This window comes from Gavia stellata, chromosome 31, assembly GCF_030936135.1.
Source record: "Gavia stellata isolate bGavSte3 chromosome 31, bGavSte3.hap2, whole genome shotgun sequence".
Taxonomy (NCBI): domain Eukaryota; kingdom Metazoa; phylum Chordata; class Aves; order Gaviiformes; family Gaviidae; genus Gavia; species Gavia stellata.
This window is the reverse complement of record NC_082624.1, coordinates 4658720-4680671: the sequence shown is the minus strand read 5'-3', so window position 1 is coordinate 4680671 and position 21952 is coordinate 4658720. Positions and strand designations below refer to the sequence as shown.

Here is a 21952-nt window from a genome sequence, read left to right as displayed (position 1 = left end):
AATCAAGTGGCCACATTTTCCAAAGGAGGACTATTCCTGACAATCTAATTTGAAACATCAGTTTGGGGTCTAATCAGCTGAAGCAAATCAGGCCTATATAATCTTGAATGCATGCAATGAAAATTAGAATTTCTATCTGCTGGGGAGAGCCAATGTGCCTGCATTTGTTCTAAGAAAATGAACAATTCAGAAATGGCAAAACATTTTGTTGCAGTTTGTTAACTTAAATTGTTCATTTTGGGTTGACCCAGTGTAATTATTCCCCCTTGCTGACATTTTTCATTTCATAATGAGCTGAAGGTTCCTATGCAGATATGAAGTGCACACGTGGATTCTGGTCTCAGTTGGGCTGGTTTCATGCTGATGCCAAGACACTGACTTCAGGGGCATCCTGCTTTGCATAAGCAATGCAAAGATCATAGCTGCATCATTCTTGTATAGTCAAGGCAGGAGGGTGGTTAAGGTGTCCTGCTAGAGATCCAGGCTGTCTGGGTCCCTGCTTTGTTCAAAATGGGAACTAGAGGCACGTCTCCCTTGACAGGGCTGTGAAAGGCAGCTGGCGGTCTGGGTTAGGGAGTACTGAAAAGGCTGAATGTGAACTTGAGCCATGCCACTCTCCTGGGTCTTTGGATATTAAAGTTAATATCCCTTAACTGTTGACTTCCTGAGGCCTCTACAAGCTTTCTAGAGCACCATTGCTGGGATTATTCTTGCCCAGTTTAGAGATCCTTTCCTCCCTTGCTTCCCGATCCTGTACAGCCAGCTGCCGAGAGCAAACCCTGAACTCAGAAGGAAAGAGGGGAGCTGATTTTGAATTCATTTCACTTGCAAATTTAGCGCCTTGCCATTGTTACATCTTTAGGAACCCTACAGCCAGTATGGGATTTTAAAAGCTCTCTGTATTAGCTGTCTCTCCCTTGTCCCATTCCCTGCTCCCCCCGAGCCTCCTCATTCCCTATTCAAGAAGCCACGGTGAGCCTTTGTGCTCCGAACACCCAGCAGTCACCGTTGAGTCTCCGTTCATCAACAAAGAGAAACCTTATCTTCTGATGGACACATACAGCACATTCTCTGTGACATTTAAATCTCCCTTTGTAGCCAACTCAGATATTTTTGCTGTTAAAAGACGACCGTACAGCCGGGTGATTTCATTACTGCAAATGTTATTACAGTGAAAGCCTGTTTAAGACATAATGTCACTGAAGGGAAAATAGGATCTAGCAGCAAGTGTGGCCTGATGGAGGGTGCTGGGATTCATCACAGGCTGAAAGAAACCTCTCAAACATCAGACCTGCTAATGGAGCAGCTTTTTTCTTCATCAAATCAAACCAGCCACTTCCTCAAAGCCCTAAGGCTAGGAATTAGAAAGAAGATTGAAAGGCATTAGGCACCCAACTCTCACTGACTTTATATTTGAGCTCCTAAGCTGTTCTTGCTGCTTTAGAAATTATAGCTGGGCTGCTGGGGTTCTTAGTACCGTAGACACAGTGAATAGAAATGCATTGTGTTAACAGTAGCAACAGGCCTCAGAAAGACACTGCTGCTGCGTGTCCATGTTCATAGTGATTAGTTCTTGGTCCAAGAACACTCAAGAAGGGAAATAATCACAGACAGGTCCCACCCTCCCTGAAGTCAGCGTGAATTTGCTAGGGAGCTGGCCCCAATTTCCACCCTGACGCAGATATAATTCCTTTTTTCTCCAAAGCAGATTTCCCTAAGGATTTTGGATTTGCAAGGGTAAAATTTGAGCTTCTAGAGTCAGAGGTGTCGCTCAGACTGATCAGCACTTAGCTCTGGGAGCGTGTGGCTGTGCACACATTGGTTTGAGCTGCACTGTGCAGATGTGGTGATTAGTTATAGAGCAGAGCCATCCAAACGGACCTATACTGTGCTCCCAACCCTCTGCCCTTGCGGTACTGTTTTCTAGCGTTGATTGGCTCTGTTTTGAAGATCGCTTTGCTATGCAAGATAGATGTGACCTTCATCTTAGCCTTTAAAAAGTGCAAGTACCTCAGACTCCTTGCTAATGGGGATCATGAATGTCTCAGCTGTGCTCCCTTCCGGGGGGGTGTGGGTAGTTCTCTTCCATTTGACATCTTTCCGAGCGTTGAAACACAATGAGTATCAGGTCAACAGCAAGCCTCCCACCAGCTTTAAGGGTTGGACTGTGCCCCAGCCTGCTCTGCTAACGAGATATGACAAGCTGAAGTGAACAGTTAGACAGAAAGCGTCAGGATTTCACAGCGTATTTTGCCAGTAACTTACTGTTTTTTCAGCTTTTTTTGTCTTTGATTTTTTTCCTCCTTGCACTGTAGCAACTCAAATCTATCCCAGGCTGCTTCTGACATTAACAAGACAGTGGATGACAGGCAAAATGCGTCCATGAGCAATTCAGAGTCTCCCCGCTAAGTAATCATAGACACTGCAAGTTTGCAACAAAGCAAGCAGCTGTCTTTCTCCCTCTGGACAAGGATTGCTTCCTTACAAATCGAGGCTCTGCAGGTTTTACAGCTGTCGGACAATGAGTCTGGTGCCTGTTATTTCCTCCTCCTTTTTTTTTTCCTTTTTCTTTCTTTTAATGGAAAATATCTCAGCATTGCCAGAACTCAAGTGGCCCCCTCCAGCAGTGAATCAATACAGCCAAGTGACAAGGCTTTAACTTTCTGGCTGACGCTACTGGAATGGGCACAGAGGGGTTGTGTTACTTGCACATCTCCTCTTCCAAGTGTTTATTACTTTCAGTCACATTTCTTACAGGGAAGCAGATATGTATTTGGGGGCTGGGAGAGGATTTAACAGCACACAACTTCTGTCCCAGAGGTGGTGAGGAGGGTGGGCTGGACTTGGGAGAGCCCCCGGCAGGGTGGTCACCTTCAGCTTTGCAATTTCCTTCCAGGCTGCTAGAGCATGTATGGAGCCCCAAAAGAAATCTTTATCCCTGACCTAAATGTAGGCAAGTAGAAAGTGAAGATTACTCTTTATTGCTTCATTATTTTGATAGAGAGTTGATCCTACCTTGGATTGACTGGCCACATGACCTTAGCCTTTTCAGTTAAATTTTCTATGATATATTCTGAGGCAGTGGGCAGTGAACTCCACCTTTACAAGGCTTCGTCCATGGTGCAGTTAGAGAAGAGCCTGTGCCACAGTGCAAGTGGTGGATTTACCTCCCCCAGCTGGTAGTTATTGCCCCCTCAGCTGAGCACGCAATTTCTTCTGGGCAGTTTCAGTGCCAAGTAAATCACATTTCTTCAAACCCCGTTCAGTATGTGGCTGTAATGCTGCTCTGTCATCCTGCACTACCCTTTTCAACAATGCCACTTTCTTACCCTGACTGTTAACTTACGGTAGGCTTAATTTTACCTTGTTATGCTGCAGCTATCTGTGCCCTCTGCACTCCCTCTGTCTGCCACCCTCCTCTGCAGTGGGTCTGTCAAATAGCACATGTTGGATGAAATACATGTATTCTTTCTATTTATGATTGAGTATAATAAAGTCTGGCTTCTCTGCCTTCCAGGTGGCTTTTGGACATGCAGCATTTAGTGGGTGAAGGGATTGATCTCTGATCTTTAAAACAGAGCTGTGAAGACCACTGTGAATTTGCATGCATGGGGAGTATAAAGCCAGGAAATAGCAGCTCTGAAACTCTCTAACCCCTGCCCTTTATTTCCTTGTGTTGAGTTTTCCATGTCTGACAATGCGCACAGTGGTGATTTATGTATAACCAGAGCAGCCTCCAGTGGTTGGAGCTGTGAACTTTTCCAAGCAGCCCTTTATCTTAGCTCACTTGTGGGTTTTGCAGACCCCAACCCTGAGTCCTCCCTGCTCCAAGCTCAGCCTAGAAGGGGGGAGAGCTGGGAGCAGCGGGTGCCCCACTTACTCTGCTGGCAGCCGAATCCATCCCTAATTGAGCTGAAAACAGCTGCTCCATCCTTGCTGCTGCAGGCCTGCTGTGCACAGCAGTTTTTGACAATAGCTGAGATACAGGGATATCATAGCTGCCTGTGCCAGCATCCCACCCCTGTTGTGACAGCAGCACCCCCCACAGCAGGCAAGCCTGCCAGTCAGGGGATGTAGGAAATCTCTGCCAGTGCTATCCGTAAACTATCCAGCCCTATAGGTACTCTCTGCGGTGGTACCCATGACTGGGAGAAGCCAGACCTTACCTCTCTGTGTCTCCATAGCTGTGCTCCCACATAATCTTTATGTGCCAAGGACCAGAAAGATGATCCTTCTCAGTGGGCTTAGGCATCATGGAGTGATAAAACTCTCAGGGAAGTGAGGTTGCAGGACACCTTTGTGTCCTGTCCTGCAGCTGGATGCTTCCCAGCAGGAACAGCTTTGAGAGAATCACTGCCAGCAGGAGAGAGAGTTTTTGGGTTTCTCTTTTAAATTCTCTCCCTGTGCCTTGGTGGTTAGTTCTCAGAGTGGTTTTTGCTTCTCAGGGCCCTTCAGGGGAAACCAGGTGAGAGGCAGCACTCTAACCTGGGGGTGATTAGAAGGAGGTGGGGAAACTGAGCAAGATGTATGTGAAAGTCACAACAACCCCCAAATGGTGTTTGTGCCCCCACTGAGCCTGCAGACCAGTTCCGGTGCGCTGAGTGGCCTCTTGTCTTCCAGGACAGGAGCTTCAGAAGCAATGTACTGAGCTGAGAAATCCTACCAGGGAGCAAGGAGCAATTCAGTCTCTGTTAAATCACTGATGTTTTGGAAAACAAGGAGAGGAGGTGAGGCAGAGAGGTCTGGTTTGTGTCTAAGAAACTTCCCTTATAAAAAGATAGATTGCTGACACTTTTCCTTGATGCAGCTGCCCAGGCATTTCAAAGCATCTGAGATTTCATTATCTAAGAAGCAGTCACTGGCTTTGTTGGGGACTTCTGGCTGCTTTACAAAGCAATTCCAGTATTATTATTGGAATAAAAACATAACAACTACTAATCCTCTGTTTAAATGACCAGTAAGTTCCCTGCAGGCAATGCTCTGCCAAAACATTTATCCACCTAATTTTATTTCATGTAGGTTTTTTTTAAATTCAGATTTAACCTTTTGTGATGGGGGTTGTAGGCACTTCTGTTTAGAAGCATGTTTTACAGACTACTGGGAATGTAATTCCTTGGTGCAGGGGAGGGAGAGGGCCTCTGCTTGTCTGCGTTTAAGGTGACTCGCAGAGCTGTGAAAGTGCAAATTTCCTTTTAGGTCACTCGACCCCTGTTTTTCAGAGGACTGCTGCCAGGCAGAAGTGAAAAGCTCAACCTTTCTGCAGGTAAGTGGAATCAAACCCCTTAGTCAGGGTACAGGACAGGCTTTTCCCGAGCTGGCAGCATCACACAGCAGTGAAATACTGTTAGCTCAGTGAGGACAGCACAGCCAGCCCCTGCCCAGGACCTCCTGGGGTCTGTCCCTCGCTGTCGCCTGTGTACCCCTGGGAGTCTGGGCATGGAGGAGCTGGAGCAAACCATGGAGGAAGGGGATAAATCAGGTCTTCGGGTGCTGCTTCTCATGTGTTGAACAGGAGCCAGAGGGTGGGACCGGCAACTGCTGTTGCCTGGGAGCAGAGGCAGCTGGCGGCAGGGCAGCGTTTCTTGAGGGCAGGAGCTCTTTCGGAGGCCATGCTGGGAGAGGGGGAGGCTGCTCCTGGCCAGCCCGTGGGGCTGTACCTAGTAGTTCTGGCTCTCTGTGCCCAGAGCTGGTGGCAAGGTAGCTACCTGACATGTCACATCTGCTGCCGCAGCATGGCTGATGGACATGGAGCCAGTCAGGGCTGAGCATAGTCACCCCGGGGGTATTCGTGCAGCAGAGCTGTTTGATAAGGAGCGTTTGGGATGGATGGAGCTGGAGCCTCTGTTCCCTGAGGATCAGGTGAGTGTAGCTGGCAGGAGGGCTTATGGGAACCCCGGATCTGCAGCTCTGAAAGCTTTGTTAGTCTTGCGTGTGGGTCTCTCCTGGGACTTGTTAGCAGGGGGTGAATATTTCTGCAGGTGCAAAGGAACTGGAACAGACAAAGTCCATCATCCCTGGTACCCAGCTCCTACAGTGGCCAGCAGTTACTGCATGGGGAAAGCAGTTAAGAGCAGGGCATATCCCAAATGCCTTCCTGAGCATATCTTCCAGCTTCTGGGACATTATCAACTTCCTAGGCTGAAGCTGTATACAGAACTTCATGGGGAAGGCTGAAAGATCTCAAATCCAGGTGTGTCCAAAGTCTTTTTGAACCCATGTACGCTGTTAACCTCCAGTACACCTCCTGACAACCCTGTCATTTAGCTATGCACAATGCAGGGAAAAAAAACAGGCCTGTGATATACTGGAAGGTGTGTGCGGCTTTGACGCTGCACTCTGGGACCTGTGCTGTCTGTGATGGATGTTGAAAAAGCCCAGCTAAATCTTATCATGTGTACATACTGCGGTGCAGGTGCGACAAGGTGGGTATCTGGTGATGCTAAGTTCATCCTTGAAGCTTCTGAGGTTCCATCCTTGGATAACCACAAGTTCAGCTGAAAACAAACCAGGAAATTTTCCTGGTTTTTAATCAAATAGGAGTGGGGGAGGAAATGCCATAAATCCTCTTAGGATGTGTCGTTTGGCCTGAAACAGCATGTTTCCATTCTCCCTCAGGTTGTTTTTCCCACCACACTCCTACTTTCTGATTTGAGTCAAACTCTTAAATTGAAAGCTAGCACTTCAAAGGGAAGAGGAGAATATTCTGCCTGGAAAATGTTTAACTAAAATATTGCAGTACTTCTGAAATGAATGGTGTCATTTAGAAAATGTCAAAACAAAAAGCTTCAATCTTTTGAGTTTCCTCTTTTTTCTTTTTTTTTTCCCCCAGAAAAAAGTATTCCCTGACTTTGACATGAATTTGTAAATAGTTTATCATTTCATCACATACATCCCCCCCAGGCTTATTTTCTTAGCAAATGAAGAAAATGTCACCAAGCTCTGGCTCTGCCAAAGAGACCCTAGCAAGGGGGGAGGACAAGGTCAACTGTAAAAAAAAATATGAAGAAGCATCCTCTAGAGACAGCTACAGATTTATGATATGGCTAATCATGTCATCAGCACTACTTTATCGGCTTTTTCTTCTCTCCATCTCCGCGTGCCTGTGGCTTTTGGTTTGCTAGAGGACGAGTGAGAGAAAAGCTGGCAGGAGAATTTTGATATGTTATTGTTGCTGTTGTTTTTGTCTGTGTAGTAATGGGCACTTATGTGTGTGTCTGTGCATGCTTGCATGCGATCTCTGCATTGGTGTCCATCTCCCTCATTCCTCCCTTATCCATCCATGCACAGCATGATATAAACAAACCTGCCTCTGGACATGTCATGGCTTAAAATAGATGTTCATACATCAGCCTTTCTACAGCAGCAGCGGCAGCAGCAGGAAGACATGGCCGACTGGATCTGACTACAACACTCACTTTGAGCCGAGAAATCACAGCCCTCACAAAGGTAGAGTAACGGGGTGGGCGTCTCCTTCCTCCTGCGTGTCTGTCTGTCTGTCTCTGCGGAGTGTGCGGGGCTGAGCAGCCTGCGCTCATTCAGCAATGTCTCTTCAGAGCTCGCTCTGTGCATCTAGGCAGGCTCTGGCTGTTTCTCCCCTCCCTCCGAGCATGGCACGACTGCCCCGGAGGCAGCCATGAGCGTGCTCGGGGGAGCAGGGTCCAAGCCCCCGGGGCTTGGCTGCCAAAAGCGGGGGTACAGCCGATGCCTGTGAGTCTTTGGGTGCCAGGAGTGCTTTGGGGTCTGTTCTGAGGTCTTGGATGTGGGGCAGTTTCTCTTCCCCTGCGGGGGGGGCATGGTGGTGTGTTGGGGGTGGGATGCTGGAAGCCAGCTTTGGGCCTGAGGTTTCTAGAGCTACATCCCAGGATAGGTGTGGATTGCTATTTTTCCAGCCAGCTGTAGCAATTAGAGGGTCTGCTATTTGGCTAGTTACAGCCTTATACTGATGATTTAGTTGCTTTTTTCGGACCCTTCTGCTGTTTGTTTCTTCATGCTGCCCGGGGCTGGTGGCATGTGGCTATGCTGAAGCCAAGGTCGCACAAGGTTTAAGGGCCCCAGCACATGGCCATGCTGAATGTCTCTTCCAGGTGGGATTTGCCAAGTCTAAATTCCCAGTGTGACGGAATCCAAAATTCATCAGGGCAGGGGAGATGTGTCAGGGTGAGATCTGGCTCGCACCCTGTGCTGCTCATGCCCGGCATGAGCAGTGCAGGCAGGGCTGACCACTCCTGTGCAGCACCCCAGGATGCCAGGCAGGGTCTGAACTGCCACCCTGGAATAGGGAGTGGGGAAGGAGATATCCATGAGTCTCTCTGGACTCCCTCTGAGCTCCCCCATTGCCCTTGCAATGTTTTCCTCCTCTGCACGTTGCCAAGAAATGGCTGGAGGCTTCTTCCTTCTGCACCGTTGGCTGCTGGCCGGCGCCTTAGGCAAAACGTCAAAGCAGACAGAGATGCTGTGATCCAGCCTGGCCAGCCCAAGGTCGCCGCGTTTCCTCCCCCGAGTCCCAGAGACAACTGGCCAGTGCTGAGCTGCTGCTGGGGGGGTTGTGATGGGATGCTCTTTGGACACCTTCCAGGGCAGCTCAGGGCAGCAGCAGTGATGGTGGGAAAGAGAATTGTATTCTCATGTGTGGGGGGATTCTGTCAGTGGGGCAGTAGCAAACGAGCAAAAAAGCCAGCTCTGACGAACATCTGGCTGCAGGGACTGTTAACTGCTCCCCGTGGGTAAGGCTGTCCAGGGAGGTTTCTTGCAGCTGTGTGACAAGTATCGGCATAATCTGAAGGTTTGAGAGCAGAGCTGGGTCCTAGAGGATCCGCTCTGTAAAATGAGCTTTCTCATCCCCTGCAATTAACTCTTCCCACCCCAAACCAGTCCTTGATGTTCAAATGCAGCTGCAGGACTGCTGTACTTGGAGGGTTAATCCTGCCTCTCCCTCCCCGCAGGAGGAGTCTGGGTCCTGGCCAGACTCTGCATAGTGCCATATGGAATCCTCCACCTGTTTGGGGGTTATTCCTCCCCAATCCTGGTGGCTTGCCCAGACCTGGCCGCCTTTCATTGCTTCTGATCGCAGGTTGGCAGCATCAGTTCTCGAGCTGGCATTCTCCCGCTGGCAGGCAAAGCCCCAGGGCCAGCTCAGAAGGAAGGTGGTCCTGTGTAGAACATCTCTTGCCAATGTGGCCTCAACCCAAAGTCGTGGGGCTGGAGCAAAACCTCAGCCTGTGGAGACTCAGCAATCTGACTGCCTCTCTGGCTTCCCTCACCAGCCCTGGCATCATAAACTTCTCCCCAGCAGTATTGCTTCTTGGAAGGGAGTGTAGGTGATACTCTGCCTTACACTGGGAGCCACTGGGTAGCTGACTTGACACAGCCCTCTCATCAGGAAGGTGAGAATCAACTGCTTTGGGCCAGTTATTTCTACAAAAGGGATGGAGTGAGAGGTCCCCAGTTCTTCTAATGGCATCTCCACTGCTTCCATGACAGGACCGTGGGTGGCAGCAGCAGCAGAAGCGACCTCCAGGCCACTCTCCGGCCTTCACGAACCCACAGGTATGCCTTGTGGGTCTCGGCAGCTCCAATGGCTTTCCTGTCCAGGTTCTCCAGGAATGGCACCAGGTCACCGAGCCGAGGCTCGCGGGAAGAGCGCAACAACCACCCCATCCTCAGCGTCTTTGAGCTTGAAAGGTTGCTGTACACAGGAAAGACAGCCTGTAATCATGCTGATGAGGTCTGGCCAGGACTCTACCTGGGCGATCAGTATGTATCGGAAGGGGACAAGAACTAGGGGGGTACAGGGCTGGTTTTGTGAAATGGGGAAATCTGGGAGGGGGAGACTGGGAAATGTGAGGGAGAGGAGGACATAATGGGTGTGGTACATTGGGACAAAGGAGGAGGAAGGACATAAGCACGGCTGTGGTGGGGCAGGTGGAGGTGGAGTGTCCGAGGAGTCAGGGACTGTGAGATTGCCTTAAAATTCAAGAATCTTAAGAGTCTGGCGTTTTTCCTTTGCATCCAGCTTTCTCAGCCGTAAATGTTTGTTCAGGACAGCCCTTACACTGTCCTTGGAAACTTTTCTTTTAACTAGTCTAAGCTTATGTATCTCTGCACTGTTTCTTACTCTCTGCAGAGATATAGCGGCCAACCGGCGCGAGCTGGCTCACCTGCGCATCACCCACATCCTCAACGCCTCGCACAGCAAGTGGAGGGGGGGTGCTGAGTACTATGAGGGCACGGGCATCCGCTACCTGGGCATCGAGGCCCATGACTCGCCTTCCTTTGACATGAGCCCCTACTTTTATCCTGCAGCTGACTTCATCCACCAAGCGCTGAATGAAGGTCTGTGGTAAAGATTTCTGGGAGAGAGGTGGGGAGCAGGGATGGGGAGAAACTGCCCCAGGCAGGTGGGAAGCTAGTTTGACATCCTATTGCTAAGCATCCTAGAAAACAAAGGTATTTCTAGCCTGGGATGGTGTCTCCTGCACTGGATCACCTCCTTGAAAGAGGGAACAGGGTAGATGAGAGCACTGGCCCCCCCTGGTCACAGCTCCAACCTGTGTCCTGAGCTGTGGCTGGTCCTATTCAGTCTGTTTTGGGAGATCACGATGCACTGATACCCTTTGCCAAGAGGGGGACCTCGGTGCATCATATTCATACTATAACTGGGGCCTAACCCCAGAGGCTGCACACCTGAGCCACAGCTCCAGGATGCACCATGGCAAACAGTTGGGTCCTCAGGGTTTTTTTTAATTGTGATACTTGGTCTGCTGTGACACAGCCCCTGTGTTTCACCCCCAGGAAGGATCCTTGTGCACTGTGCTGTCGGGGTGAGCAGGTCAGCCACCTTGGTCCTTGCCTACCTCATGATCCGCCACCACATGCCCCTTGTAGAAGCCATAAAGACGGTCAAGGACCACCGCGGTATCATCCCCAACCGGGGTTTCTTGCGCCAGCTGGTCGCCCTGGACAATGCCCTGAGGCTGAAGAGGAGTGCGTGAAGGAGGATGAGAGGGGTTGTGTGGTGGGAGTGTTGTGTGTGCGGTGCTCACCTGACCCTGACGCCCGCTGAGTGGCAGAGATAGGGCTTTCCTCACGGTGCAGATGCTTGGCAGCTAATGGGTTACACGCAACTGGCCCCTGGGGCTCCCCCTCAGCTAAGGGGGTCCCCAGACATGCGAGCTATTCCTAGTGGTAAAGCATAGGCCCTCAACCTGCAATCTTGCCACCTAGGTAGGCCTAACTTATAGCCTCCTTCCCAGCCTCCTCGCTCCAAGATGCCTTGGGAGTGACTCAGCCCCACGTTTCAGGTTACTCTATCCCTGTTGGCTCCAGGAAGCCTTCAAGGCTTTGTTCTCCCACGTGGCAGATGCATTTGCCAAGCCAGTCCTGTCCCTCCCAGGAGACTGAAGCTCTGTGTGTTCCTTGTCGTGTTTCCCATTCGTTTTTGGTCTGTGTAACAATGTGAATTAGGTCTGGTGTGTGGGCTCAGGCAAACAGGCCTTTTGTCATAGTGTTTAGATATCCTCCATGCCTACTGGTAACCTGTAAAAATAAAAACAGTGCTTAGGAAAAAGCTTGGCCATCTTTTGTGTGCTTTGGGACCCACTTTTTGTGTTCAGGCTGGGACCCGTCACAGGAGTCGGTGGGAGAGCATCACCCTGAGTGCTCTGGGTTGAAATGGACCTGAGTCCGCCCAGATCCTCAGTCCAGAGGCTGAACCTGGGGGACCCCACTGGTGGCCAGTGCCTGTGCTGGGCCTCCCCACTCTTTTTTTCCAGCAGTGGGGACAGAAGGGGGGCTTCTGGTGGAAAGCAGAGCCGGGCTGGCCGTCACCAGGGTCGCCATCCATCACGAGGTGGCGATGTCGGTCTCCCAAACGGTCACCCAGGCTTGCAGAAGGGCCAGCTGTCCGCTGAGGCTTTTCGATGCTTGCAGAGGGGATGGGTGAGCCGAGCCCCAGGAGGGTGGCCAGGGCCAGGAGCGAGTGTCCGTGGTGGCACCGGCCACATGGGTGCTGGGTGTCCCCCAGGGTTCTGTGCTGCCCCTGCACACTGCCAGCACTTATTGTCCACCCGCTCTTATTATAGCCCCATTCTTCCTCTGCTTCCTGAGAGCACACGAAGCACAGCTCGGCTGCCAGCTATATGTTGTGCTGACATCACGTAAACATGTAGCTAGAGGAGCACGAAGGGTGAGCCGCTGGGCCTGGGGCATGCCGAGGCCCATGCTGTAGCACCCCATCACTGCTAACTGGTGGCCCCAAGCAACCCTGCTCCGGGGAACGCCTGCCTTTAGCTTAAGTGCAATAGGGAGAGCAAACTGTAGTTTGCAGCAGCTGTGGTGTCCTGTGTGTGCGATGCCCAGCTCCTGGGCTGGGGGCTCTGCTCTTACAGGCCCCTGAAGTGCCCGGGGGTGCTCAGGGCACAGCACCACCCCCGGAAGGCACCGGCAGAGAGAACAGACCGACTGCTGGCAGCGGGGCCGAGGTTACCCCGAGCAAGGGCTGCAGACACCAAGGCAAGGGGGGAACTGGTGTTGGGCAATGTGCAGAGGCTGGTCACGCTCTGTTGCAGCGCTGGGTGCTGTGGGACTGCTGGACATGCGAAAAGCTTTGGCGAGGGCGGAATTGCAGCTTGGCAAGGTCCTGGGCGGGTGTGAAATGCCTCCTGTCTGATTTTGCAATTCTGCTTTGTGCTCCTTGCTGCCGCGAAGCTCCCTTTGTGCAGCCCGCTGCTAATCTCCCCCCAAATGCAGAGCGTGGCCGTTGTTTGACAAAGCTGGGATCAGGGAGGCTCTGAGCGCGAGGGGAGATCGTGTTTGGAGGATCAGCAAACTAATCCAGAGAGTGGAATCACTGACAGAGCTCGTGGTGTGCTGTACCTTACTGTGTGTCTGCTGTGGCCAGGCACCTGTGTTGGGAGACCGAAGTGTAGCATGGGGAAGTACCTCGTTCCAGGAGGGCTGTTGGCACAGCCCCAGCCAGCGGCAGGAGAAACCTGCCTGATCCGTGGGGCTGTTGGTGGAGGAGGACACACAGAGCCCGTGGTACTGCCATCCCTGACACGGGGCGTGTGGGGGCACACGGAGCCGTTTCACAGCCCCACGCTGCCAGTCCTGCTGCCCTCCTGGTCACCAGTCACCTGCAGGGTCCACAGTTTGGATGGAGACGCTGATCATGTCCGAAACCATCCCCTGCGCAAGACTGGGAGCCACCAGGAGCCCAGTGCCTTCCGGGAGGTTGCCCCAAAGGGCTGGTGCGTACACAAGGACGGGCTGGGCTCCAGCCAGGTGGCACGTGAGGCAGGTGACCCAAACTTGGGTCATGTGCAGAGCGTTTCTGCCGGACGATGGGGCCGTATTTGAGCAGACAATGGGGCCATATTTGAGCAGAGCCCCTTGCCGGTGCGTGGTTCCTGGGAACACGCAGGGCAGAAAGGTGCATCGTGGATGCTCGTACCACGGCGATGCGCGTGGCAGGAGCGAGGATGGTGAAAACGTGCGTGGTCGGAACGCAGGTTCCTGGGAACACGCAGGGCAGAAAGGTGCATCGTGGACGCTCGTACCACGGGGATGCGCGTGGCAGGAGCGAGGATGGCGAAAACGCGCGTGGTCGGAGCGCAGATCACGGGAGCAGCCTGGGCCCCGGGCTTCTCACCGCTCCCGGCCCGGGTGAGCCGTGCCTGCAGCTCCCCGCCCCTCGCCCTGCCCCAGCCCCGCGGTGCTCGGCGCTGCGCCCTCCGCGGGGGCGGCTCCGGGGGCGGCTCCGGGGGGGCCGGGGCGGGGTTTGCGGGCAGGGCCGCTCCCGGCCGCCCAGCCCAGCCCAGCCCAGCCCCGCTCCCGGCCATGGCCCGGCGCCGCGCACGGCGGAGCCGGCCCGGCCCCGCGGAGCGGCTCCCGGATGCCCCCCCTCCAGTGGTGCAACGGTGAGAGCGGGGTCCGGGGGGGGGGGCTGCGGGAAGGGTCGGGTCCGGGGGCCACGGGGATGCGGTGCCGCTCCCCGCCCTCCTTCCGCGGGGGAGGCTGCGGGGCGTGCGTCGGGGGGGAGCGGGCATCCCGAGCCCCCCCAGCCCCTCCGTGCGGCTCAGGGCAAGTTCCGCCTCGCTGCCGGTGCCTGCTCGCCGCCTTGCCCTTCCCTCGCCGCCCGCCTTCCAGCCCCGCTGCGGGGCCGTGCGGGGCGCGGCGGGTCCCCGGGCCGGCGCCGGGAGCCCCGCTCCGGCCGCCCTGGGCTGCGCGGGGCGGGGAGGAGCCGGGGGAGCAGCGAGCCCTGCTCAGCTCCCGGGAGTAAAGCCAATTCCTAAACGAGTTTGCCAGGCTTTCGCTGCCTGTGCTGGTTGCGATGAAAAAAAACCCCAAACCCTCTTTCATGTGTCCGCAGAAGTGGAATAAACTCATTTTTAAAGGACCCCAGACAAGGCCCTGGCTCCTCGCTCTCGCGTTCGCTGTAAGAAATTCTCAGGAACATGGAACTGAGTTTGCACATGTGAGGGGGTTTTGGTTTAAATGAGAAGTGGTTTATTTTTATGACTAAGTAGTTGAGAAGCTGTGCTGGGAACTCCACCATCAAAGCCCTGCCTGAGCAACAAAGGCTGGGTTATTTTAATTTATGAAAGGGTTACAACCTTTGAAGCTAAATATAATGCAACCAGTGGCTTCCTGTCCTGTAACACATCCCTTGTGTGCTCTTGTGCAGCTCGGGGGATAAGAAGCCACTGGTCCTGCAGGCAGTTAGCCCTGGACCTGTGCTGAGTGCATGGGTTTCCATTAAACGGGGTACCTGTAAATGCTCCACAGCAGAAAATGCAAACTTGGTTGTGTTAAAGAAACATCCTAAATAAGAGAGACTTTGCTTTTAGAGGCTTGGAGCAGCCACAGCTCTCCTCAGCTTCCCCCGGCACAGGCTTTGGGAATTAGCACGAACAGAGCCCGCCCTTGTTCAGAGGCCAAGGCGTGGGTTTAGGAGACCAGCCGTGGGCATCTGACTTGTACATTTTGGCTTTAAGCCCTGAGCTCGCAAATATTTAAATCAGGGGAGTCCAGCAAAATTGCTTATCTGTGCGCTGCTAAGGGCCTTTGCAGAACTGGGGCCGTTGGTGTAAATAAGTCTGAGACCCAGTAAAGAAATCACATTTTCAACCTAAATAGGTGTATTCAAAATATCTTGATAGATGGCATATGCTGTGCTGCCTTGGCATTTCAGCTCCTCTCTTGCATTGCAGTTTTTCCTCCTGTTGCTTAGCTGTAGTTCAGGGGACTTTGCAGCCACCGGGCACGAGCCAGGTAATTTTATTTGGAGGGGAGCTGGTTATCCCCCATGGAGAACTGCTTGGCTTAGGGGTGACTTTTGCAGGAAGCCTATTCCAGCATCACAGCAAAAATTATATGGAAGCTGCATTCAATTTTCTGATGCAAAGCCCACAGCTTTTGTGTGGGAGTAGAGAGAATGGTTTTATTTAATGACCTGCTGAGTTTTCCATTTGTTTTATTGAACAAGAATTGGGGTGAGGGAGAAGCTCTGCTCAGCAAAAACCCCGTGCCTGCACAGTACAGGCAGAAACTTGTGTCTGTCCTGACTTGAAATACCGTGAAATACTGGAAACTGTTGTGTCCAGAGGGCCAAACCACGCGGCCTCACTGGAGCACGAGGGTCTGCGTTTGCGGAGGCGCCGCCCAGGCTGTTGAGAGGGGTCGCGATGGTTAAGTCACGCTGTAGGGTTTGGCGCGGGGGGGAGCAGGGCTGGGGTCGCCCCGTTAGCCAACGCAACCAGAGGCACCGTGTGTCCTCACCGCAGCTTGCAGCGGGGGTATTTAGGCCAGCTCAGTGGTTAAATCTGCCAGGGAGCCGTGTGGGTCGGAGGGGGTGAAACCCACAGCCCCAATGGGTCGAGCCGTACCCTTGCTGCTCTGCTTACAAAGGGGAGGTTTTGCCGTTTGAATGAAAAACACTTTGGTGGCAAAAGGAACCACCTATCTGAGCATGCTTCTTGTAGCGAGAAGGGTCCAGAAAGTCAGCGCGTGTCTGTAGGTACTTTCACAGATGTCTACTGACCCCTCTTTTCTCATTTTTCAACTAAATAACTGTTCTGCCACTCTACACTCAGGGATTCTGGTTTCAGGTACAAAACTGGTAGACTTGAGCTGGTGAAATGGGTTGTTTCGGTTTGGGTTTGGTGCCCATCAGGTCTTCATTTCATGTTGGTTAAAACCAGATTTGATCCATTCCCCTTGAACTAAAAATACGGACGCCTTTGTCAGGCGAAGGGCTTTGCGCTAATCAAAACCATCGCTCAGCCAACGAGCCCACCATGTCAATGAGCTCTCGTGGGGAGGAGCGGGAGGGGAAGGGGCTGGCCAGGGTCGGGAGGACCTCGCTTTTCATGTTGCCTCGCTGAAACCCGCTGCTCGAGGGCTTGTCCTGGCAGGACCTTCTCATCTCAGCCACGCTGATGGCTGCTCCCCGACCAGGAAAGGGCACTTCCCTGGAGCCGCGCTCGCTTTTCGGCACTGCAGCCTGGAGCTCATGAATTCTTGAAGGCCTGTTTAACAGGAATGAGCCTTGCTAAGCTGGTGAGTCTAAAATTAGCCTTGCCAGCTGTGTTGCGGCTGGCAGGGTCACGTTAGACCGGCTCCTCTCTGCTTTCTTCGGTACGGGGCTGCAAGTTACAGCGTCCCTTGTTCCACCTCATTTTTTCCCTGCTGCTGGTTTGCCTGCCCCTCTCTCGGCATCCATGTACCTTTTACAGGCAGCTGTTGCCACCCATGGGGAATTTGGGTGTCTAATGTGGAGCAGTGCTCAGCAAGCAGCTTGCGGGGTCGGGGAATACGATTTCTGCCCCACGGGATGGGGTGCAGCTGGGCAGAGCACGGGAACCGTAGGGACAACCCTGTGCAGAGGTGCGAGGTCTGGGTGTGATGTTCACGGGTTCGTATGCTGGGTTTTGAGCCCCTTAAGACGAGTGCAGAAGGATGCGCTGGGGAGGTTAGCATGGGATTGGCAGGTTTGTCCCCCACCCCGGGGCTCTCCTTCCCCCCCCTGCCCAGTACTTCTGGAAAACTTCTGGGATCCACATCCCAGCCTTTCCCTGCTCTCCACGGAGCTGATTCTCCTCCAGTGATCCCCAGACAAGGCCTTTTCCATCTTACCATGGGTGGCCACGCAGCTGCCCACAGAGCAGGTCCAGGTCATCCCTCGCTGGCTGGCGGTGAGCTCGAGCAGGGCAAACACTCGCCCTGGCCAGCAGCAGCCCTTCGGGCCCTTCTCCCCTCGCCTCTCACGAGGCTGTAACTCGGGTTTGGGCTGTTTCTGTCTCCGCAGCTCTCATGGCACGGAGGGGAATGGCTGGTGCTTTTCAGCAGATTCTTGGAATAGCTCTCAGTTTGAAATACACGTAGGAAGCGTTATTGTTTCACTTGTGACCCGTTATTGTTACCACAACCCACCACTCTCTCTTTGGCCGGCTTCGAATGGGGCTTCCTCCGTTCATCAACAGCTGCTCTGCAGCCTGTGTCCCACCACCATATGCACCAGCATTACCTCATTTAGTTGCTTTGTTGGTTTTTTTCTGAGCTGATATATGTGGGTTTTGTGGAGCATTTCTCAATCATTTCCAGCAGGGAAATGGAAAAAATAAATAACATTTCCTATTGTCTCTTCCTGCACCTGGTGGTCTCAACAGCAGAAGGCTGGGAGAGAAGGACCCGACAAACAAATCCTCCCTTTCTTGCTCTGGAGATGAGGTGGCTGATGAATTGTCTCTGGCAATGACAAGAGGCAAAGATCGGCAAGTGGCTCTGCCCTCTGTAGCAGGAAAACCCCATTGTCTACGGTCCAGATGCTCATCTGGTGCCCGCTCTGGCTGCACGGCGGCAAACCGCAGTCCCCGGAGCCGGGTGCCTCTCTGGCCACAGAGGCTTTGGCCAGTGCACCACTGGGGCACGTAAATTCAAAGCGCACCGCAAAGCCAGTACCCGGGAATAGCTGGGAACTGAGTGTCCCCGGGCAGGATCTCCCCCCAGGGGTGCCGCCTGCCCGTCCTGCTCGGGCTCCCCTTGCTGTGCAGATGTCCCGGGCCCCTCTCGAGCGGCTCTGATGGAGTCCACGCTGCTGCCTTCTCTCCCCATCGCAGCAGGGAGGAAACCAGACAGACCGAACCTGAGATCTCGCCGCTCGTGCAGAGGTTTTTGCAGCCTGCTCTTTTCCTGTCTCTGCTCTCCGTGGTGGAGAGCAAACTTCATCCTCTCATGAGAAACAGGCGGAGGGTTTTAGTGGGCTGTAATTAAACCCAGAAGTGTTTCTGTAGGAGCTTTTTGATGAGATTGCACAGCGCGGGAAGAGAGGGTGTTGAGCGGAAGGGGCAGGGGGAGATGCTCCGTGGAGCACAGATGGGGCTCGGGGGCTGCTCTCCTTTAAAGTCCCGTCTGAGCGAGATCTGATGAGAAATCAAAGCTCCAGCTCTTGTGGGGTCAGCATGATTTCAAGACATAAAAAGCGGTGCTTATTTAGTGCTAGAGCCTGACTCTGCATCAGCTCCCAGCAGAGGCAGCCGCAGTGGGTCTGGTATTTCTGTGCCTTTCCCCCTTGGTTAGGTGGGGACCCTCCCGGGGCGGCCACGCTGTCACCGGCTCTGCGTGACGCCCTCCTCTGCGGTTCCCCCGTGGTGCCAGACTTGCAGCGAGACGTGGTGGCCCAGGCAGCTGCATGTGGCTGGTGTGTGCTGGTACCCACGTTTTTGCTTGGAAAGGGGATTCGGTCACTGTGGTACTGAACGTGCTCCTGCGCAGCCCCGGCGCTTCTCCCAGCACCAAGGACGAAGCAGCCACTTGCTCTTTCTGGCTCCCACAGAGCAATGACAGATGCCAACTGTTCTTGTTTTTCAGGGTCTTTTTTTTTTGCTTTGTTCTTCTCTAACTCCCCTTCCAGCCTCCATGTATTTCTCTGGAGATGAAAGCACGGGGCCTCCTTTTCTCCCAGATGCCTGGATTCTGCCTGGGGTACGTTTGTGCCGCTGGAGAAGGGTTTCGTGACTGTAGAAATGCAGCGGTGTCTGCTTCCTGTGCCGTGCTGAGCTGCTCTAAGGGGCTGCTGCTCTTCCTGGGGAGGTCTCCAATTCACAGGCCACGAGACGATGCCTTGGCGTTGGTTTCTGCCCACTATGCAAACTCTGAAGGGGAGGGAGTCAGCCCAGGCTCTCTCCGCTCTCACAGCACATCTTCTTCACCTCTTTTTCCCCTTCTTCCATCCTAAATGCTGACTTTTCTCTTCCCCCCCACCAAAGGGTGCTCCTGCAATCTGGGGCTGATTTATACCAGTAAACCCTGCACGATGCCTCCCATCACATTCCAGGACCTGCCACTGAACATCTACATGGTCATTTTTGGCACCGGCATCTTTGTCTTCGTGCTCAGCCTCATCTTCTGCTGCTACTTCATCAGGTGAGCTGGGGGGGCTGTGGCGGTGGGTCGGCAGCCCTGGGGCACCCCCAGCCCTTCTCAGCTCCCCGTTGTTTTGTCCCATAACACGGGAGCCACTCACCACGAGGATCTGCCCCGAGCAGCGGGGCCAGCCGCCCGCCGTGCAGGGTCCAGGCGCGATTCTGGTCCCCTGGGCTGGAGCAGGGCAGGAAACGCAGGAAGGGGCTCTTGTTTTTCAGGGGACCATGTGGAGGGATGCATTGTGTCGGGCAGGGAAGGAGCAGTGCTGAACGGGAGAGGATGTGTCTTTACATTACACTCCCTGTTCAGGGAGGGCTATTTTTAAACCCAAAGCCGAGGCAGCAGCTGGCGTTTCTGCAGGGCCTGCGTGGCTCAGTCCTTCCCTGCGGGATGCCCCGGCTCTGCCGATGTCCCGTGCATCTCTCAGCCATGTTTGGGTCTGCGGAAGCGTGTCTCACTGCCTTGGTTGGAGGACAAGCTCCGCTGTGAGCACTCCCCTTCTCAGCAAGTCTCACTGGGTTTCTCTGCCAGGCGGTTTTCCCTGGCGCCCTCGCCCCAGCCAAGGTCACAGCGGGGCTGGGAGCTGCTGGCGGGCAAGTGCTGGAAATACAGCATTTCCTGCGCCACGAACGACTTCCTAAGGCAAACAATCGGGGCTGCCGGCTGCTGGCTCTTATCGCTCCCCGCCGCCGATTCCTGCCAGCGCTGGAGGCGGCACGGGGCCCCGCGGTACTGCTCTGCCCGGGGCACGGCCTTGGGCTGGTCCTGCCCACGGCCACGCTGCTCCGACAGCACAAGCGCAGCCTCAGAGCTGCTTATCCCCAAACCCTGGTCGGGAAGGGTGCGTTCCCCCGATTTCAGGTGCCTCCCAAATATTTTTGGCTGCACTGTTCAGACGTGACCCTTGAGGGTGCTGTAAAACTGACGGTGCCTTTTTCTCCCCCTCCCCAGCAAACTGCGGCACCAGGCTCAGAGCGAGCGGTTCGGGTACAAGGAGGTAAAGTCGACGGTTGTTCCCTGCATGTACCTGCAACAGTTCAGGGCCGAGCGGGAGGTGGACGCAGGCGGGTGGGGATGCTGCGGGGACCGATGCTGCTCGTCCCAGCTGGGCGTGTTCAAAAGTGGCGTGATAGGACACGCTGCCCGCTGCGCCCGGGCTCGACCTGTCCCTGCCCGGCTCGGTTCAGCTCCCATTGGGGCTCCTGGCAAAATCCCAGCTGATGTTAAATCCTCTGCCTGCTTTTCTCCCTCAGGTGGTTTTGAAAGGCGATGCCCGGAGGCTGAATGTGCACGGGGTGAGTGGGTTGCGGTGGAGTTGGGGCTAACAGGGACGATGCTCTGGGGCACATCCCCTCTGTTCCGTGGGGTTGGAGGCAGCTCACAGGCAGAGTGAGGCCGGGATGGGGACGTGCCGGCACTGCATGGCTGGGAATTGGGAGGAAAACCCCCTCCCCGGGGGCAGTTTGGGAACTGGGCTGGACTCCCAGCTGGAAATACCTGGGAAGAGGCACCGCAGCAGCGAGATTTGCCCCACCATGGCATTTCTGGTGGGAGCAGGGCCACGCACGGGCGTCGCACTGGGTCCCATGTGTTCGCACCTGCCCTCACCCTCCATCTCGCCTCCCGCAGCAGACCTGTGCCGTCTGCCTGGAAGATTTTAAGGTGAAGGAGGAGCTGGGGGTGCTGCCGTGCCAGCACGCCTTCCATAGAAAGTGAGTACGGCCACGGCGGCCGGCGGAGGAGTGCGGGGAGGGGGCATTTCCCCAGCGGGGATTTGTGTCCTCCCATGTTTCTGCCCCACAGGTGCCTGGTGAAGTGGCTGGAGGTGCGCTGTGTTTGCCCCATGTGCAACAAGCCCATGGCAGGTCCGGCACAGCCCCGCGCCGGCATTGGCACGCTCCTGGACGAGCTGGTGTGAGCAGCCCCGCTCTTCACCAGCCAGATCCCGCCAGGGCCGTCGCGGGACCGCGGCTGCCCACACATGGCATCACCCGGCTCTGCGTGTCCCGGGGGATCGGACAGTTCGTCTCGAAGGATTCGGGATTTCTGAGTTGGGGTTTTTAACTCACAGGTCGTTGCTTCGTTTTGGGGGGGTTTATTTGTTTTTTTAGGTCGCCGTCACTGTGCTCCGTGGGGACCGCGTGGAGCCGGGACCGCCTGGGGTGGCCCGTGGAAAGCTGAGCCCCACGGCACAGGCGGGGGCTGCGTGTCCCCCCCGCTCCCTCCTCCCCCTTTGCTGCACAGAGTATTTTTGTACCTGATCCCCTCCGCACCCTCGGGCTCCCCGCGCGCCCGCGGCGGGGGGGTTGTACAGTTTTGTGTAAAACAATGATTAAACGGACAATTTCTCAGCCAGTCTGAGCTGTCAGCGCTCGCGGGGGCTGGCGGCGTTTCGGGGGGCCGGAAGAACCGCGCTGCGGTGCAGGGAGCCGGGGACAGGCCCAGGGCCGCCCCAGCCCGCGGGGGGGACGCCACCGGCCGTGGCCCTGCGCACGTGTCAGCGGGGGACTTCCCACAGCGCCCGAAATAG

The 21952-nt window shown here is 54.5% G+C and overlaps 2 protein-coding genes across 2 annotated transcripts; both read left to right on the top strand.

Annotated features, from left to right (window-relative positions):
* The first annotated feature begins 7377 nt into the window (after positions 1-7377).
* Positions 7378-11556, top strand: DUSP26 (dual specificity phosphatase 26). The gene is made up of 4 exons (XM_009817820.2): positions 7378-7446; positions 9481-9753; positions 10124-10332; positions 10792-11556. The coding sequence occupies exons 2-4, from the start codon at positions 9575-9577 to the stop codon at positions 10989-10991; spliced, it is 588 nt and encodes a 195-aa protein (XP_009816122.2). The 5' UTR covers positions 7378-7446; positions 9481-9574; the 3' UTR covers positions 10992-11556.
* A 2307-nt stretch (positions 11557-13863) lies between these two features.
* RNF122 (ring finger protein 122) lies at positions 13864-21656 on the top strand. Its single transcript, XM_059831438.1, has 6 exons — positions 13864-13916; positions 19266-19422; positions 20374-20419; positions 20676-20717; positions 21052-21134; positions 21226-21656. The coding sequence occupies exons 1-6, from the start codon at positions 13892-13894 to the stop codon at positions 21338-21340; spliced, it is 468 nt and encodes a 155-aa protein (XP_059687421.1). The 5' UTR covers positions 13864-13891; the 3' UTR covers positions 21341-21656.
* Positions 21657-21952: the final 296 nt, after the last annotated feature.

Bases quoted from the DNA above. Each gene is read 5' to 3' on its own strand.
- DUSP26 (XM_009817820.2), top strand. From the start codon at position 9,575: ATGGCTTTCCTGTCCAGGTTCTCCAGGAATGGCACCAGGTCACCGAGC. The intron at 9,754-10,123 runs GTATGTATCGGA...TACTCTCTGCAG, and splicing joins GGACTCTACCTGGGCGATCA to AGATATAGCGGCCAACCGGC. The intron at 10,333-10,791 runs GTCTGTGGTAAA...TTTCACCCCCAG, and splicing joins CCACCAAGCGCTGAATGAAG to GAAGGATCCTTGTGCACTGT.
- RNF122 (XM_059831438.1), top strand. From the start codon at position 13,892: ATGCCCCCCCTCCAGTGGTGCAACG. The intron at 19,423-20,373 runs GTGAGCTGGGGG...CCCCCTCCCCAG, and splicing joins TTCTGCTGCTACTTCATCAG to CAAACTGCGGCACCAGGCTC. The intron at 20,718-21,051 runs GTGAGTGGGTTG...CGCCTCCCGCAG, and splicing joins GGAGGCTGAATGTGCACGGG to CAGACCTGTGCCGTCTGCCT.